This window comes from Salmo trutta, unplaced genomic scaffold (genome assembly GCF_901001165.1).
Source record: "Salmo trutta unplaced genomic scaffold, fSalTru1.1, whole genome shotgun sequence".
Classification (NCBI taxonomy): Eukaryota; Metazoa; Chordata; class Actinopteri; order Salmoniformes; family Salmonidae; genus Salmo; species Salmo trutta.
The window spans coordinates 3,648,250-3,667,681 of NW_021822911.1; the positions used below are offsets into that span (position 1 = coordinate 3,648,250).

Sequence of the window (19,432 nt, forward strand, 5' to 3'; positions counted from 1 at the left end):
ACATTCTACATTGTGACATTAATTCATTGATATCATGAAACAACTCCTTCATGTATTTTCTGATGTTTGATCAGAGGCCTTTTATCAGAGTATCTCTTCCCACATTGATTACACAGCCAAAATATTTCTCTCCTGTGTGTGTTCTCTTGTGTTGAGTCAGATGTGCAGATCGACCAAAACTCTTCCCACATTTACCACAGCTATAAGGTTTCTCTCCTGTGTGTGTTCTCTGGTGCACTGTCAGATCTCCAGATTGACCAAAACTCTTCCCACATTTACCACAGCTATAAGATTTCTCTCCTGTGTGTGTTCTCTGGTGCACTGTCAGATGTCCAGATTGACCAAAACTCTTCCCACATTGATCACAGCTATAAGGTTTCTCTCCTGTGTGTTTTCTCTGGTGTACAGTCAGAATGCTTGATGTAGTGAAACTCTTCCCACATTGATCACAGCTATAAGGTTTCTCTCCTGTGTGTGTTCTCTGGTGTACTGTCAGATGATCAGATGCAGTAAAACTCTTCCCACATTGATCACAGCTAAAAGGTTTCTCTCCAGTGTGTGTTCTCTGGTGTGATATCAGGCTGCTTGACTGAGTAAAACTCTTCCCACATTGATCACAGCTATAAGGTTTCTCTCCTGTGTGGATTCTCTGATTAATTTTAATGCCTGATGAGGTGCATCTCTTCCCACAGTCAGAGGAGCAGTGAGTTCTCTTCCCTGTGGATCTCTGCAGGTGATTATTGAGGTGTTCTGATCTGGAGAGACTCTTCTCTGCCTCTTCAGCATCACGAGGTTGTTGAGGCTCCCCAGAGGATCCACGATAGTCCCGTCTCTCTCCTGTGTGAACAACAAAGTCAGACAGATGGTTAAAGGCCCACAACAGCGAAAATCCACTGTAAGGTCCAAGGTGATGCCAACAGCGTAGCCATGATGTTGTACAACAATTGACATCTGTAATGAATGTAACGATTACTTGACATTTGTCTTAAAATGAGCAAGAATAGTCATATTTTGTCTTGTTTTCACATTAGTAGTAACATCGATGATTGTAGGCTAGAAATACGTTATTCATGTTGTTGAAACTCTAAGCAGTGTGCCAGACGACTTTTGGTCTCCAATATAGGCCCCTTTCTGTGTAAGCTAAAATTGCGGCATCAGGGCGATGCACATGCAATTTGATTGTAGAAACTCCTCCCCACTAATGAGGAAACCGATATTTATGGATGTACTATATCTGGTAATGAGGAAACCACTAGTTATGGATGTAGTATATCTGGTAATGAGGAAACCACTAGTTATGGATGTAGTATATCTGGTAATGAGGAAACCACTAGTTATGGATGTAGTATATCTGGTAATGAGGAAACCGATAGTTATGGATGTAGTATATCTGGTAATGAGGAAACCACTAGTTATGGATGTAGTATATCTGGTAATGAGGAAACCACTAGTTATGGATGTAGTATATCTGGTAATGAGGAAACCACTAGTTATGGATGTAGTATATCTGGTAATGAGGAAACCACTAGTTATGGATGTAGTATATCTGGTAATGAGGAAACCACTAGTTATGGATGTAGTATATCTGGTAATGAGGAAACCACTAGTTATGGATGTAGTATATCTGCCTGGAGCAAAAATGGTGAGCAAAGATTTTAGTTTTTCACGATGTATTCTGAATGTGAATGGGGGAAACCTCAGGGGAGTAACCTCCATTTCCAGGTTGCTTATGAGTTCATTTCACACTACTTTGGATTATAATTGTAAGGCTTGTTTGAATGTCCTGCTTAATATAATGTTTGTGTCGTCATCGCAAATCAACCACTTTGTACGTAAAAAACACTTCAACCAGTAAAATGCTCTTTGGCTTTTCCATCAGTCTGATAATGAGGGTTTGTACACTGTTTGCCAAATTGGCCCATAACTTCCCCTAACAACAAACATACCTATGTAATGAACGAAGAAGCACTTTGGTTGTTGTTGCATGACATGCATAGTGTCCTCTAGGACCCATAACAATAACATAGACCTACTGTAGGACCCATAACTTCACCTAACAATAACATAGACCTACTGTAGGACCCATAACAATAACATAGACCTACTGTAGGACCCATAACAATAACATAGACCTACTGTACGACCCATAACTTCACCTAACAATAACATACCTACTGTAGGACCCATAACTTCACCTAATAACAACATAGACCTACTGTAGGACCCATAACATCACCTAACAATAACATAGACCTACTGTAGTACCCATAACATCACCTAACAATAACATAGACCTACTGTAGGACCCATAACTTCACCTAACAACAACATAGACCTACTGTAGGACCCATAACTTTTCCTAACAATATAATAGACCTACTGTAGGACCCATAACTTAGCCTAACAATAACAACAACATAGACCTATTGTAGGACCCATAACTTCACCTAACAACAACATACACCTACTGTAGGACCCATAACATCACCTAACAATAACATAGACCTACTGTAGGACCCATAACTTCACCTAACAATAACATAGACCTACTGTAGGACCCATAACTTCACCTGACAACAACATAGACCTACTGTAGGACCCATAACCTCACCTAACAACAAATATAGGAAAATATCTCTGTGTGTTGAACAATAGCCTATCCATCAAGGAACAGTTCTCTACACATGATGAGCTAAGTATCTCTGTTTCCAAACAGACTAACGAGACCCTACAGTAAATCAAGTAGACAATAACACTTTATAAACATCAATTTGTTAGGGATGTTGGATCCAACGTGGAGCACAGCATAACTGTCTTTACCAGAGTAATGAATGAAGAAGCACTTTGGTTGTTGTTGCATGTCGTGATGTTTGTCATGTGACTGTCATTCAGAAAATGATTTCCTGGATCAGCTGATGATAGTTGAACATGTGACTGTAACTAAACAGCTACAGTATTATGTGTAATTATTGAAGAACAGCGTTAATGACAGTATCCATTTGGGAGTTGTCAATAAAGTTAAGGTGACTCTCGGTTAGAACCATTGGATTTAGCAAACTCTGAAATGATTTAGGATTTTTGTGCCCATGAAAACTATTTTCCCAGCGTAATATAAGGAGACACTAAATGTTACGTAGGTAGAGAGCATTTCAGAGATCTGAATACAAAAAAACTGTCCTAACAGGACAATAACCTAAACCACAAGGCCAAATCTACACTGGAGGAGCTTACCAAGATGACATTGAATGTTCCTGAGTGGCCTAGTTACAGTTTTGACTTAAATCATCTTGAAAGTCAATGCAAGACGAGAAAATGGCTTTCTAGCAATGATCAACAACCAACTTGACAGAACAGGAAGGATTTTAAAAAGAATAATGAATATTCACATGAAGATCAGTCTCCTATTGGATGACATCACGACTTCCCATCAAGCCAACTCCTTGGAGGCCTTACTATGACATCACTCACTCCTTCTAGTTTGCAGTTGTCTAAAAAAACACTATTTTGCTCAAAACATTTATTTGTTTCCTTTTAGTGTGTTTATACTTTACTGTATTTATATATCACTTTTCAACAGGAAAGGACATCATGAACAATTCCGACAGTACAAAAACATATTCAAATGTAGAATGCCCTTTTAAAAATCACACATTAGTTCAACAACTGCAGAGTTTGTGTCCCTGTTTTATAAGATAGCACTCACTGTATTTACTGGTGTTAATCAGATCAATGTCCCTGTTTTATTAGATAGTACTCACTGTATTTACTGGTGTTAACCAGATCAATGCCCCTGTTTTATTAAATAGTACTCACTGTATTTACTGGTGTTAATCAGATCAATGTCCCTGTTTTATTAGATAGTACTCACTGTATTTACTGTTGTTAATCAGATCAATGTCCCTGTTTTATAAGATAGTACTCACTGTATTTACTGGTGTTAATCAGATCAATGTCCCTGTTTTATAAGATAGTACTCACTGTATTTACTGGTGTTAATCAGATCAATGTCCCTGTTTTATTAGATAGTACTCACTGTATTTACTGGTGTTAATCAGATCAATGTCCCTGTTTTATAACATAGTACTCACTGTATTTACTGGTGTTAATCAGATCAATGTCCCTGTTTTATAAGATAGTACTCACTGTATTTACTGGTGTTAATCAGTTCTCCAGTCTTCTCTTCTTCGTCCTCCTCCAATGTGACAGTAATCTCCCCCTCTTCATCCTTCATTCCAAAAACGTCTTCATCTTCTTTCACTTCATCCTCCACTCCAAAAACTGCATCTTCCTCCTCTTCTTTTACAGTAACATCCTCCTCCTCTTTCACTCTGAACGCGTCTTCATCTTCTTTCTCTGAAACGTCTTTCTCTTCTTCTTTCACTGTAACAGCCTCACCCTTTACTTGTTTTTGTATTGTAACAGCCTCCTCTTCCTCCTCCTCTTTCACGAGAGCTTCTTTCTCCATCCAGCAGACATCCTCTTCTTTAACAGGAGGAGAGTAGCTTAGTGAACTCATGGTCGGGGATAATAGCTAGTTAGCATTAGCGACTAGACTAGCGCTAACTTAACCAGCCAGATTGTTGACTTACAACGTAAATATGAAATGAAATGGGGTAGCTAGTTGTTTACACATAAGTATGTTTAAATCACAGTTACAATTAAACCAGGAAAGTGTCTAAAGAACTTGAATGTTCAGACTTTGTCGGCTAGCGAGCTACCGAGGTGGCTGCAGTTGTTGAAGAAGCGTTCCGTCCACTAGATTATACGTCACACTAGAAACATCGCCTGAAAGACACATATCGCCATCTGCTGTCTGGAGGGAGGAAACGCAGTTGAGGAGGGAAAACTATTTTTATTCTTCATTGAATTATAATATTATAAAGCAGTTTAGGGAAACGGTTTTTTCTCTCCATTAAATATTAATATTATATCAGCACGTACAAAGAGCAACAAGTGTTGTTTGATTAGTTCAGATTTTTTATGAGATTTTAAAACAAACTCTACATCTACTCCACATCTGTATTTCTGATTCAGTCAAATAACTAGATATCAAAATAAGCACCTAGTTATTGATACCCTAGATAAAGATGAGCAAAAATTACTGTATAAAATAAATAAATAAACTTTACCCACTACCAGGATATTTTAGCCCAAAACCTGGTTACCTCTCTGCTAGGAGGCTGAAACTTGGCCATAAGTGGATCTTCCAGCAAGACACATCAACATCCACAAACAAAAGGTTAATTGGGCACAAAAATCAACATTTTCAATGGCCATCTCAGTCTTCGGACTTGAACTCCATTGAAAACGTGTGGTTTGAATTGAACAGGGCAGTCCATAAGACAGACTAAAGAAATCAAGGACATGAAGAGATTCTGTATGGAGGATTGGTCTAAGATCCCACCCAATGTGTTCTCTAATCTCATAAAACATTTCAGTGTCGTTATCCTCCCAAGGGGAGGGTGCTGGAGTATTGAAAACATGGGTGACAATAATTCAGACCCCTACCTTTTGAGAATTACATGTTACACTAAATCTCTTTCTCTGAGCAATTGTATTAGTATAAAATAATATAATTTCCCTTTATTTTTTATACAATATAGCTCAGTATTTTAATTCTTTATTTTATAGAGTCGTTTTTGCTCATCTTTATCAAGGGTGTCAACAATTTTGTCCCCCACTGACCTCCATACTGCTGCTACATGGTGTAACAATACATCATGTAGATGTATATAATGAACAGACTAGGTCTATACTGCTCCTACATGGTGTAACAATACATCATGTAGATGTATATAATGAACAGACTAGGTCTGTACTGCTGCTACATGGTGTAACAATACATCATGTAGATGTATATAATGAACAGACTAGGTCTATACTGCTCCTACATGGTGTAACAATATATCATGTGGATGTATATAATGAACAGACTAGGTCTATACTGCTCCTACATGGTGTAACAATACATCATGTAGATGTATATAATGAACAGACTAGGTCTATACTGCTGCTACATGGTGTAACAATACATCATGTAGATGTATATAATGAACAGACTAGGTCTATACTGCTCCTACATGGTGTAACAATACATCATGTAGATGTATATAATAAACAGACTAGGTCTATACTGCTCCTACATGGTGTAACAATACATCATGTAGATGTATATAATGAACAGACTAGGTCTATACTGATCCTACATGGTGTAACAATACACCACTACCGTTCAAGTTTGGGGTCACTTAGAAATGTCCTTTTTTAAAAAAAAGCACATTATTTGTAAACAGTGTTTTTGCATGCAGCAATTCAACCATGAAGGCCTGATTCACGCAGTCTCTGACTAAATCACAGACCGTGTCACCAGCAAAGCACCCCCACACCATCACATCTCCATGTTTCACGGTGGGAACCGCACACGCGGAGATCATCCGTTCACATACTCTGCATCTCACAAAGACACGGCGGTTAGAATCAAAGATCTCAAATTTGGACTCATCAGACCAAAGGACAAATTTCCCTGGTCTAATGTCTATTTCTTGTGTTTCTTGGCCCAAGCAAGTCTCTTCTTCTCATTGATGTCCTTTAGTAGTGGTTTCTTTGCAGCAATTCGACCATGAAGGTCTGATTCACACAGTCTCCTCTGAACAGTTGATGTTGACATGTGTCTTACTTGAACTCTGAAGCATTTATTTGAGCTGCAATCTGAGGTGCAGTTAACTCTAAGGAACATATCTTCTGCAGCAGAGGTAACTCTGGGTCTTCATTTCCTGTGGCAATCCTCATGAGAGCCACCCATACCTTGTCACAACACAACTGATTGGCTCAAACGCATTAAGAAGGAAAGAAATTCCTCAAATTAACATTTCACTAGGCACACCTGTTAACTGAAATTAATTCCAGGTGACTACCTCATGAAACTGGTTGAGAGAATGCCAAGAGTGTGCAAAGCTGTCATCAAGGCAAGGAGTGACTGCTTTGAAATATCTGAAATATAAAATGTATTTTGATTTGTTTAACCCTTTTGTCACAAATAATGTCGTGCTGTTGCAGGGAAGACCAAAATGCAGCAGAGTTGTGGATACTCATTCTTTTAATTCACAAAAACAAGAGTAAAGCATCCACAGAAGAAGAAAAAACCGATACTCACGACACCAACAGTTTTGCATGCTATACTAACGCAGTGCAAAAACAATTCCCCACAAACACACAGACAAACACACCCAACTAATATAGGACTTCTAATCAAAGGCAACACCACACAGCTGCCTTCAATTGGAAGTCCACCCCAATTAACTCTACATAGAAACACCCAACCTAGACAGAACATAGAAAACACAACTTCTTCTGCCACGCCCTGACCAAAACTATACACCTACTCCACCTGCTGGTCAGGACGTGACACCTTTTTTGGTTACTACATGATTCCATGTGTTTTTTCATAGTTTTGATGTCTTCAATGTTATTCTACAATGTAGAAAATAGTCAAAATAAAGAAAAACCATTGAATGAGTAGATGTGTATAAACTTTTGACTGGTACTGTATGTAAATGTGATATTTCAGTTGTTGTTTTTGTTACATTTGCAAACATTTCTAAAAAACGGTTTTTGCTTTGTCATTATGGGGTATTGTGATGTTATTATGGGCTATTGTGATGTCGTTATGGGGTATTGTGAAGTCATTATGGAGTATTGTGTGTAGATGGATTAAATCAATGTTTTCCTCATAAATGTTTGAATAATGTAACAAAATGTGTAAAAAGTGAAGGGGTCTGAATACTTTCCGACAGCACTGTATATATAGGGGCAGTACCTAGTGACATCACTTCCTGAAACAGGAGGTGCAAATATATAACATAGGTTCACAATATCAACATTCAATGTATCAAAATATATGACCATATATGAGTTTTGCATTTCACCTCCTGATTGATGACTAACAATGTTAGAATAAAAAATAAAAACACAAGGTTTAAACATGTTCTCTCTCTCTCCATCTGTCTCTCGTCTGCAGGTATGTTTTGATGTGAGAGGATGCCAACCCCCAGTCCCATCATCGCCACCTCACCTGCTTTTAAGAACCTTTGGGCCGACGAGAGACACTATTATGTAATTGTGATGAACTGAGAGAATATTTAGGTAGCACTGTGATTCATTAATCATGTGCTGCCTTCCCTGCTCCTATGTGCTTACCTCTTTCCCTTTCTGTCTTTTACACCTCTCTCACCACCTCCTCTTTCTTCCTCTGTTTTTATAATGCACAACAGATGTGCATTGAAGGACAGATTGAACTTGTATTTATAACACTTGGATAATGAGCTTTTCAATAAAGCGTTTCACATTCTCTACTGGTTGAAATGAAGTGTAATGTGATGAAATACTCCACCTATCCTGTGTTTATCAGATCAACGCAGATGAAGGGCATTAGATGTTGAGATGAACCAGTGTTAGAGTATTTACATGATGCATAGGAAGTGTAGTGTTCTGTTTTTAACGTTATATTTCTGTATATATGAATTAACTAGTTAAATCCTGTTTCTAGTCTATTAGTTACAATGTGTAACCATTGATGTCCCAGGACCAAGATTGGTAAACACTGTTGAAGTGTATAATTGTAATACATACATGCAGACACAGCATCATTCAAAGACTGGAATTTGGGCCTCCTGGTATTGGATATGACTGAAAAATAATTTCGAAGACATTCATACCTAAACTGCACCTTTCTTTGCCAAGGTAGAGTACATGATCAGCAAGGCAAGCTTACACAATTGTACATTCAATTTGCAGTGAATTCTTCAGCTAGCTAGATTCTCTACATCCACTGTTACACAAAACGACAGCCTGGTTTGCTGGTTGTTTCAGGAGTCCCTAAAACAACCAGAATGACAATTTCATACTCATGTCACAACACCCATAAAGCTAGCCAGCTAGCTGGCTAATGTAAGCTAGTCAGCTAGCTGGCTAATGTTAGCTAGTCAGCTAGTTGGTTAATGTTAGCTAGTCAGCTAGCTGGCTAATGTTAGCTAGCTGGCTATTGTTAGCTAGTCAGCTAGCTGGCTAAAGTTAGCTAGTCAGCTAGCTGGCTAATGTTAGCTAGCTGGCTATTGTTAGCTAGTCAGCTAGCTGGATAATAGTAGCTAGTCAGCTAGTTGGTTAATGTTAGCTAACTGGCTATTGTTAGCTAGTCAGCTAGCTGGATAATGTTAGCTAGTCAATTAGCTGGCTAATGTTTGCTAGTCAGATAGTTGGTTAATGTTAGCTAATCAGCTAGCTGGCTAATGTTAGCTAGTCAGCTAGCTGGCTAATGTTAGCTAGTCAGCTAGCTGGTTAATGTTAGCTAGTCAGCAAGCTGGCTAATTTTAGCTAGTCAGCTAGTTGGCTAATGTTAGCTAGTCATCTAGCTGGTTAATGTTAGCTAGTCAGCTAGCTTGCTAAATCGCGATTTTCGTAAATGAACTTTACGATTAAAAAAAAGCATAATCGTTTGTCTCTACATTAACTAACATTCCTGTCAACTGTACATGTTTTTGCATGATTCGTTATGAAGTTATAATCCCTTACATTTGCTTCCATCCTAGTATTTCTGTCCGCCATCTTTGATCCAGTTCAGTTCTGTGTAGGGGTACCCCTCTCTCCTAGTATTTCTGTCCGCCATCTTTGATCCAGTTCAGTTCTGTGTAGGGGTACCCCTCTCTCCTAGTATTTCTGTCCGCCATCTTCGATCCAGTTCAGTTCTGTGTAGGGGTACCCCTCTCTCCTAGTATTTCTGTCCTCCATCTTTGATCCAGTTCAGTTCTGTGTAGGGGTACCCCTCTCTCCTAGTATTTCTGTCCTCCATCTTTGATCCAGTTCAGTTCTGTGTAGGTACCCCTCTCTCCTAGTATTTCTGTCCGCCATCTTTGATCCAGTTCAGTTCTGTGTAGGGGTACCCCTCTCTCCTAGTATTTCTGTCCTCCATCTTTGATCCAGTTCAGTTCTGTGTAGGGGTACCCCTCTCTCCTAGTATTTCTGTCTGCCATCTTTGCTGAAGAAAGTCTCACAGTCACTAGTGCAGCAGCAGCCTCCCCCGGTCCTAGTGTCGGCCTGATAGGAAGTTTAAGATGCGACGTTAACGAAAAAAAGAAATCACAGAAAACATATATTGACTGATATTGATTTATTTAGGGGGGGGGGGGCTAATGAACATTTTAGGACCAGCGATGTCCCTTATTCCTACCCTTTAACTTTTTGTCTGACAAAATAAAAATTTTACTCAACTGCGTTACCCACTCCAGTCAGCAGATGGCGGTGTGGGAATTTAAGGTAATGCTGTTAGTGTGACGTATAATGTAGTGGACGGAACTCTTCTTTCAACAGTAGCACCAGTTAGTCAGACACCACGGTAGCTTGCTAGACAAAATAGCCGAATAATAAAGCTCTTTAGACGCGTTAGTGTATATTAGCCTCTGTGTTTTAAACCCACTTCTGTCGTCTAGTTAGTTATCAGATTTAATTTCATATTTACGGTGTTGTTGTTATTAGTCAGCTAGCGGGCTGGTTAAGTTAGCATTAGCCTAGCTAGCTAACATTCCCAACCATGCGGCCACTGAGCTACTCTCCTCCTGCTAAAGAAGAGAATATCACAGTAAAACAAGAAGTAGAGGGTGAGGCCGTTACTGTGAAAGAAGAAAAAGACGCGTTCAGAGTGAAAGAGGAGGAGGATGTTACAGTAAAACAAGAAGTAGAGGGTGAGGCCGTTACTGTGAAAGAAGAAAAAGACGCGTTCAGACTGAAAGAGGAGGAGGATGTTACAGTAAAAGAAGAGGAGGATGCAGTTTATGGAGTGAAAGAGGAAGAGGGGGAGATGACTGTTACATCGATAAAGGAGGAGGAAGAAGAGGAGGAAACTGGACATCTGGGCCCTGTTTCCCAAACGCATCTTAAGGCATCCAATGGTTCTAACGGTGAACTCAGCCATAAGATGGTTTTCAGAAACCGTTCCCTGATTAACACTAGTAAGTACTGTCTTAAATACAGAGGCACAAACTCTGCAGTTGTTGAACTGATGTTTGGTGTTAAAGCAGAAATATGCAATAGCTACATCCATATTGTGACTTTTAAATTATTAATTTATAGCCATTGATTGTTGAAGAATATAACACATGCCTCATGAGCTTAGTTCAACTGTTGTACCCCATCAGAACCCCAAATAAGCTTTTTTTTACTCCAATGTTTAGAAATGTAAACCAACACTGTATAGCCTCAACATGGTTAAAACTATATTGTTGATATCATGGATGGTCAGTCCTTGCATCCATAGGTCTGTCTATGAATTTGAAAGTAGTTACATTTCCCCAACCCCATAATCATCTTATAACCAAAACAGTGGTGGAATGACTGCTTTGTTATTGTATGATCTGCAGATTGCTGGGTTGTGTGGGTATTTTCAACAGTAACAAAATGGCTGCCAGAGGCTTGGTTTGGTAAACAGCTGAGGGATGGGGGAAGGAGGAGTGTAACCACTCAGATTTATTCATCCACAATGTCATAATGATAGTTTAACCAGTTTTCTAGGATATATAGTATATTCTAGAATTCATCCATGATGTCATAATGATAGTTTAACCAGATTTCTAGGATGTATAGTATATTCTAGAATTCATCCATGATGTCATAATGATAGTTTAACCAGGTTTCTAGGCTATATAGTATATTCTAGAATTCATCCATGATGTCATAATGATAGTTTAACCAGGTTTCTAGGCTATATAGTATATTCTAGAATTGATCCAGGATGTCATAATGATAGTTTAACCAGGTTTCTAGGCTATATAGTATATTCTAGAATTCATCCAGGATGTCATAATGATAGTTTAACCAGGTTTCTAGGCTATATAGTATATTCTATAACTGCCAGTGTAGATTTCCGGTGGAGGCAAATTATTAGAGCTGTTGATAAGTCATTGTATAATATTCAGCCAATTGTTTTTCATGCCATTACATTAAAGGCAAGACATACCTAGATTCAATTACATTCATGAATTGGTTTGAAACCTTTGTTTTAAACCCTTCTCAAAATTGGTGCCTTGCCGGATTTGTAAAAAATGGATTGTCATGAAACTCAATTTTTTAAATGTATTTAAATGTAACCTTTATTTAACTAGGCAAGTCAGTTAAGAACAAATTCTTATTTACAATGACTGCCTACCCCGGACAACGCTGGGCCAATTGTGCGCCGCCCTATGGGACTCCAAATCACGGCCGGTTGTGATACAGCCGCGCCACTCGGGAGCCCCAAAATCATGTTCTAGTGCTGTCCCCAACTAAAATAAATCTTAGTCAACCAAGAGTCATCTGTTCTTTCTACAAATCGCCCCATGTGTTTTTATACAATCAACTATATGTACTGAACTTGTCTGATGCTTTAAGCATGCTATTTGATTAAATAATTAAAACACAGAAATGACTGGAGGGAGCCAGTCATCACTATAACCTGACTAGAGGGAGCCAGTCATCAACGTAACCTGACTGGAGGGAGCCAGTCGTCAACGTAACCTGACAGGAGGGAGCCAGTCGTCAACGTAACCTGACAGGAGGGAGCCAGTCGTCAACGTAACCTGACAGGAGGGAGCCAGTCGTCAACGTAACCTGACCGGAGGGAGCCAGTCGTCAACGTAACCTGACCGGAGGGAGCCAGTCGTCAACGTAACCTGACCGGAGGGAGCCAGTCGTCAACGTAACCTGACCGGAGGGAGCCAGTCGTCAACGTAACCTGACCGGAGGGAGCCAGTCGTCAACGTAACCTGACCGGAGGGAGCCAGTCGTCAACGTAACCTGACCGGAGGGAGCCAGTCGTCAACGTAACCTGACCGGAGGGAGCCAGTCGTCAACGTAACCTGACCGGAGGGAGCCAGTCGTCAACGTAACCTGACCGGAGGGAGCCAGTCGTCAACGTAACCTGACCGGAGGGAGCCAGTCGTCAACGTAACCTGACCGGAGGGAGCCAGTCGTCAACGTAACCTGACCGGACGGAGCCAGTCGTCAACGTAACCTGACCGGACGGAGCCAGTCGTCAGCATAACCTGACAGGAGGGAGCCAGTCGCCAACGTAACCTGACCGGAGGGAGCCAGTCGTCAACGTGACCTGACCGGAGAGAGCCAGTCGTCAACGTGACCTGACCGGAGGGAGCCAGTCGTCAACGTGACCTGACCGGAGGGAGCCAGTCGTCAACGTAACCTGACCGGAGGGAGCCAGTCGTCAACGTAACCTGACTGGAGGGAGCCGACCAGTTCTGAAAGCCTTTAGCCGTACCCTCATCCTACTCCTCTGGTGATGTAGAGGTTATCCCAGGCCCTGTGTGTCCCCAGGCGCTCTCATTTGTTGACTTCTGTAACCGTAAAAGCCTTGGTTTCATGCATGTTAACATCAGAAGCCTCCTCCCTAAGTTTGTTTTACTCACTGCTTTAGCACACTCCGCCAACCTTGATGTCCTTGCCGTGTCTCAATCCTGGCTTTGGAAGGTCACCAAAAATTATGAAATTTCCATCCTCAAATACAACATTTTCCATCAAAATGAGAGGAGTTGCAAAGTTCTATCATACTTTCCAGGTCTAAGCCCAAACAGTTTGAGCTTCTATTTTAAAAAATGAATCTCTCCAGAAATAAGTCTCTCACTGTTGCCGCCTGTTATAGACCCCCCTCTGCTCCCAGCTGTGCCCTGGACACCATATGTGAATTGATTGGCCCCCATCTATCTTCAGAGTTCGTTCTGTTAGGTGACCTAAACTGGGATATGCTTAACCTCTCTAGGGGGTGTGGGATGCTACCGTCCCACATGGCAAACATCCAGTGAAATTGCAGAGCGCCAAATTCAAAAACAGAAATACTCATTATAAGAATTCATAAAACATACAAGTGTTATACATCGGTTTAAAGATTAACTTCTTGTTAATCAAACCACGGTGTCAGATTTCAAAAAGGCTTTACCGTGAAAGCATACCATGCGATTATCTGAGAACAGCGCCCAGCAGACAAATCATTACAAACAGTTACCAGCCAAGTAGAGGAGTTACACAAGTCAGAAATAGCGATAAAATGAATCACTTACTTTTGATGATCTTCATATCGTTGCACTCGCAAGACTCCTATTTACTCAATAAATGTTCGTTGTGTTCGATAAAGTCTCTCTTTATATCCAAAAACCTCAGTTTTGTTCATGCGTTTTGTTCAGTAATCCACAGGCTCAAAGGCAATCACAACAGCCAGACGAAAAATCAGAAAAGTATCAGTAAAGTTCATAGAAACATGTCAAACAATGTTTATAATCAATCCTCAGGTTGTTTTTAGCCTAAATAATAGATAACATTTCAACCGGACAATAACGTCTTCAGTATAAAAGGTAAACAAGAAAGGCGCGCTGTCGATCTCGAGCATGAAAAATCTATGGGACACTGAATGGTCTACTCATTCAGAGTGGTCTTACACTCTCATTTTTCAGAATACAAGCCTGAAACCAATTCTAAAGACTGTTGACATCTAGTGGAAGCCATAGGAAGTGCAATTTGAGACCTAAGTCAATGGAATCTGTAAAGGCAGTCAATGGAAAACTACAACAACAACAACAACAAATCCCACTTCCTGGATGGATTTTTCTCAGGTTTTCGCCGTCATATCAGTTCTGTTATACTCACAGACATTATTTTAACAGTTTTGGAAACTGTAGAGTGTTTTCTATCCAAATCTACCAAGTTTACTTTGGCACGCTTTTCATCCGGAGGTGAAAATAGTGCCCCCTACCCTAGTGAGGTTAACACCCCGGCTGTCCTACAATTCAAGCTAGATGCCCTCAATCTCACACAAATTATCAAGGAACCCACCAGGTACAACCCTAAATCTGTAAACATGAGCACCCTCATAGATATTATCCTGACCAACTTGCCCTCCAAATACCTCTGCTGTTTTCAATCAGGATCTCAGCGATTACTGTCTCATTACCTGCATCCGTTATGGGTTTGCGGTCAAACGACCACCCCTCATCACTGTCAAACGCTCCCTAAAACACTTCTGCAAGCAGGCCTTTCTAATCGACCTGGCCCGGGTATCCTGGAAGGATAATGACCTCATCCCGTCAGTAGGGGATGCCTGGTTGTTCTTTAATTGTAATTTCCTCACCACCTCAAATAAGCATGCCCCTTTCAAAAAATGTAGAACTAAGAACAGATATAGCCCTTCGTTCACTCCAGACCTGACTGCCCTCGACCAGCACAAAAACATAGAATAGTCTCCGCGATATGCAACTTTCAGAGAGTCAGGAATCAATACACATAGTCAGTTAGGAAAGCAAAGGCTAGCTTTTTCAAACAGAAATTTGCATCCTGTAGCTCTAACTCCAAAAAGTTTTGGGACACTGTAAAGTCCATGGAGAATAAGAGCACCTCTTCCCAGCTGCCCACTGCACTGAGGCTAGGAAACACTGTCACCACCAATAACTCCACGATAATCGAGAATTTCAAGAAGCAATTCTCTACGGCTGGCCATGCTTTCCTCCTGGCTACCCCAACCCCGGCCAACAGCTCCCCGCAGTTACTTCCCCAAGCCTCCCCATCTTCTCCTTCACCCAAATCCAGATAGCTGATGTTCTGAAAGAGTTGCAAAACCTGGACCCGTACAAATCAGCTGGGCTAGACAATCTGGACCCTCTCTTTCTAAAATTATCCGCCACCATTGTGGCAACCCCATTACTAGTCTGTTCAACCTCTCTTTAGTATCGTCCAAGATTCCTAAAGATTGGAACGCTTCCGCGGTCATCCCCCTCTTCAAAGGGGCTGACACTCTAGACCCAAACTATTACAGACCTATATCCATCCTGCCCTGCCGTTCTAAAGTCTTCGAAAGTCAAGTTAACAAACAGATCACTGACCATTTTGAATCCGTACCTTCTCTGCTGTGCAATCCACTTTCCTAGCTGGTCACAGGTGCACCTCAGCCATGCTCAAGGTACTAAATGATATCATAACCGCCATCGATAAAAGACAGTACTGTGCAGCTGTCTTCATCAACCTGGCCAAGGCTTTCGACTTTGTCAATCACCGTATTCTTATTGGCAGACTCAACAGCCTTTGTTTCTCAAATGACTGACTCGCCTGGTTCACCAACTACTTCTCAGACAGAGTTCAGTGTGTCAAATCGGAGGGCCTGTTGTCCGGACCTCTGGCAGTCTCTATGGAGGTACCACAGTGTTCAATTCTCGGACCGACTCTTTTCTCTGTTCAACGATGTTGCTCTTGCTGTGTGTGATTCCTTGATCCACCTCTACGCAGATGACACCATTCTGTATACATCTGGCCCTTTGGACACTGTTAACAATCCTCCAAACGAGCTTCAATGCCATACAACACTCCACCCGTGGCCTCCAACTGCTCTTAAACGCTAGTAAAACTAAATGTATGCTCTTCAACCGATCACTACCCGCCCGTCCAGCATCGCTACTCTGGACGTTTCTGACTTAGAATATGTGGACAACAAAAAATACCTAGGTGTCTGGTTAGACTGCAAACTCTCCTTCCAGACTAATATTAAGCATCTCCAATCCAAAATTAAATCTAGAATCGGCTTCCTATTTCGCAAACAAAGCCTCTTTCACTCACGTTGCCAAACATACTCTCGTAAAACTGACTATCCTACCGATCCTTGACTTCGGCGATGTCATTTTTAAAATAGCCTCCAACACTCGACTCAGCAAACTGGATGCAGTCTATCACAGTTCCATCCGTTTTGTCACCAAAGCCCCATATACCACCCACCACTGTGACCTGTATGCTCTCATCGGCTGGCCCTCGCTACATATTCGTCGCCAAACCCACTGGCTCCAGGTCATCTATAAGTCTTTGCTAGGCCGCCTTCACTCACTGGTCACCATAGCAACACCCACCCATAGCACGCGCTCCAGGAGGTATATCTCACTGGTCATCCCCAAAGCCAATACCTACTTTGGCTGCATTTCCTTCCAGTTCTCTGCTGCCAATCACTGGAACGAATTGCAAAAATCAAGTTGGAGACTTATATCTCCCTCACTAACTTTAAGCATCAGCTATCTGAGCAGCTTACCGATCGCTGCAGCTGTACACAGCCCATCTGTAAACTTAACTTTATTGACAACACCCAAATGGATACTGTCATTAACACGGTTCTTCAATAATTACACATAATTCATAATACTGTAGCAAACATTATATTAAGCAGGACATTCAAATGAGCCTTACAATTATAATCCAAAGTAGTGTGAAATGCACTCATAACCAACCTGGAAATGGAGGTTACTCCCCTGAGTTTCCCCATTCACATTCAGAATACATTGTGAAAAACTAAAATCTTTGCTCACCATTTTTGCTCCAGGCAGATATAGTACATCCATAACTTTCGGTTTCCTCATTAGCAGGGAGGAGTTTCTGCAATCAAATTGCCCTCGTGCCGCAATTTTAGCAAACACAGAAAGGGGCCGATATTGGAGACCAAAAGTCGTCTGGCACACTGCTTAGGATTTCAACAACATGAATATCTTATTTATAGCCTACAATCATCGATGTTACTACTAATGTGAAAAGAAGTCATTTTAAGACAATTGTCAAATAATTTTAACATTCATTACAGACGTCAATTGTTGTACAACATCATGGCTACGCTGTTGGCATCACCTTTTACAGTGGATTACCGCTGTTGTGGGCCTTTAATCATCTGTCTGACTTTGTTGTTCACACAGGAGAGATACTTACCTATCGTGGATCCTCTGGGGAGCCTCAACAACCTCGTGATGCTGAAGAGGCAGAGGAGAGTCTCTCCAGATCAGAACACCTCAATAAACACCTGCAGAGATCCACAGTGAAGAGAACTCACTGCTGCTCTGACTGTGGGAAGAGATTCACCTCCCCAGCAGGCATTAAAATTCATCAGAGAACGCACACAGGAGAGAAACCTTATATCTGTGGTCAATGTGGGAAGAGTTTTAGTCAATCTAGCTATCTGACAATGCACCAGAGAACGCACACAGGAGAGAAATCTTATATCTGTGGTCAATGTGGGAAGAGTTTTAGTCAATCTAGCTATCTGACAATGCACCAGAGAACGCACACAGGAGAGAAACCTTATAGCTGTGGTCAATGTGGGAGGAGTTTTACTCAGTCAGGCAGCCTGAAATCACACCAGAGAACACACACAGGAGAGAAATCTTATAGCTGTGATCAATGTGGGAAGAGTTTTACTACATCTAGCTCTCTGACTCTACACCAGAGAATACACACAGGAGAGAAACCTTATAGCTGTGGTCAATGTGGGAAGAGTTTTGGTCAATCTGGAGAGCTGACAGTGCACCAGAGAACACACACAGGAGAGAAACCTTTTAGCTGTGGTCAATGTGGGAAGAGTTTTGGTCAATCTGGCCAGCTGACTATACACCAGAGAATACATTCAGGAGAGAAACGTTATAGCTGTGATCAATGTGGGAAGAGTTTTGGTCAATCTGGAAATCTGACAGTGCACCAGAGAACACACACAGGAGAGAAACCTTATAGCTGTGGTAAATGTGGGAAGAGTTTTGGTCAATCTGGAGATCTGACAGTGCACCAGAGAACACACACAGGAGAGAAACCTTATAGCTGTGGTAAATGTGGGAAGAGTTTTGGTCGATCTGCACATCTGACTCAACACAAGAGAACACACACAGGAGAGAATTATTTTGGCTGTGGTCAATGTGACAAGAGATACTCTGATAAAAGATCTCTGATTAAACATCAGAAAATACATGAAGGAATTGTTTCATGATATCAATGATATAATGTCACAATGTAGAATGTTTTAACATTGTAGTAGGAGTATTTTAATGATGTCACAATGTAGAACCCTAAACGTTTGTCCCCTGTTCTATTGATTTCAACATGATATGGATATTAGCCTCAGGGGGAAAATCCAGGCTCTGAATTGGAAGAGTTACTATTTATGAGATTTAACAAAAAGTAACTAACAAAAAGAGTTGTTACACTTACCATGTTGGTGACCCACTTGAATCAAAATGCAACACTTCAAAATGTAGCTAGCTGTTTTCTACAAATTGTCTAACCAGTGATGTACACATTATTCCCAGATTCCGTGTGGTTTTTGAGCTGTTAGTTTTAACAGGACGTGCAACCTCATCTCCCTCCTCTCACGCAATTGATTTCAACATGATATCAATGAGTGATGACAAATAAGTGTTGTGTTCCTTTGTTTAGTGACCCCTACATTTAAATGCATCACTCCAAAATGTAGCTGACTGTCTTCTGCAGGTTGTCCTCTAACCAGTGAGGTGAAATATATCTCCCATTTCCATGTGTTTTTTTAGTTGTGCTAGTTTCAACAGCACGTACAACCTAATTTCCCCCCTAATCGATATCAGTGATTTATTGCTACTTGTCA

The 19,432-nt window shown here is 40.9% G+C and overlaps 2 protein-coding genes across 2 annotated transcripts in view; one reads left to right on the forward strand and one right to left on the reverse strand.

Annotated features, from left to right (window-relative positions):
• Positions 1-14,986, reverse strand: part of LOC115186407 (zinc finger protein 135-like) — a 48,599-nt gene extending 33,613 nt beyond the window's left edge. Inside the window, exons 1-2 of the mRNA XM_029746048.1 lie at positions 14,981-14,986; positions 349-397 (exon numbers count right to left, since the gene is read on the reverse strand). Coding sequence (XP_029601908.1) covers positions 349-397; positions 14,981-14,986 — 55 coding nt within the window. The remainder of the gene's footprint in view (positions 1-348; positions 398-14,980) is intronic.
• A 3,138-nt stretch (positions 14,987-18,124) lies between these two features.
• Positions 18,125-18,688, forward strand: LOC115186631 (zinc finger protein 239-like; the record flags this gene model as incomplete). Its single annotated transcript, XM_029746201.1, has 1 exon — positions 18,125-18,688. A coding segment is annotated over one exon (564 nt), but the record flags the coding sequence as incomplete, so codon positions are not given.
• Between the last annotated feature and the right edge of the window lie 744 nt (positions 18,689-19,432).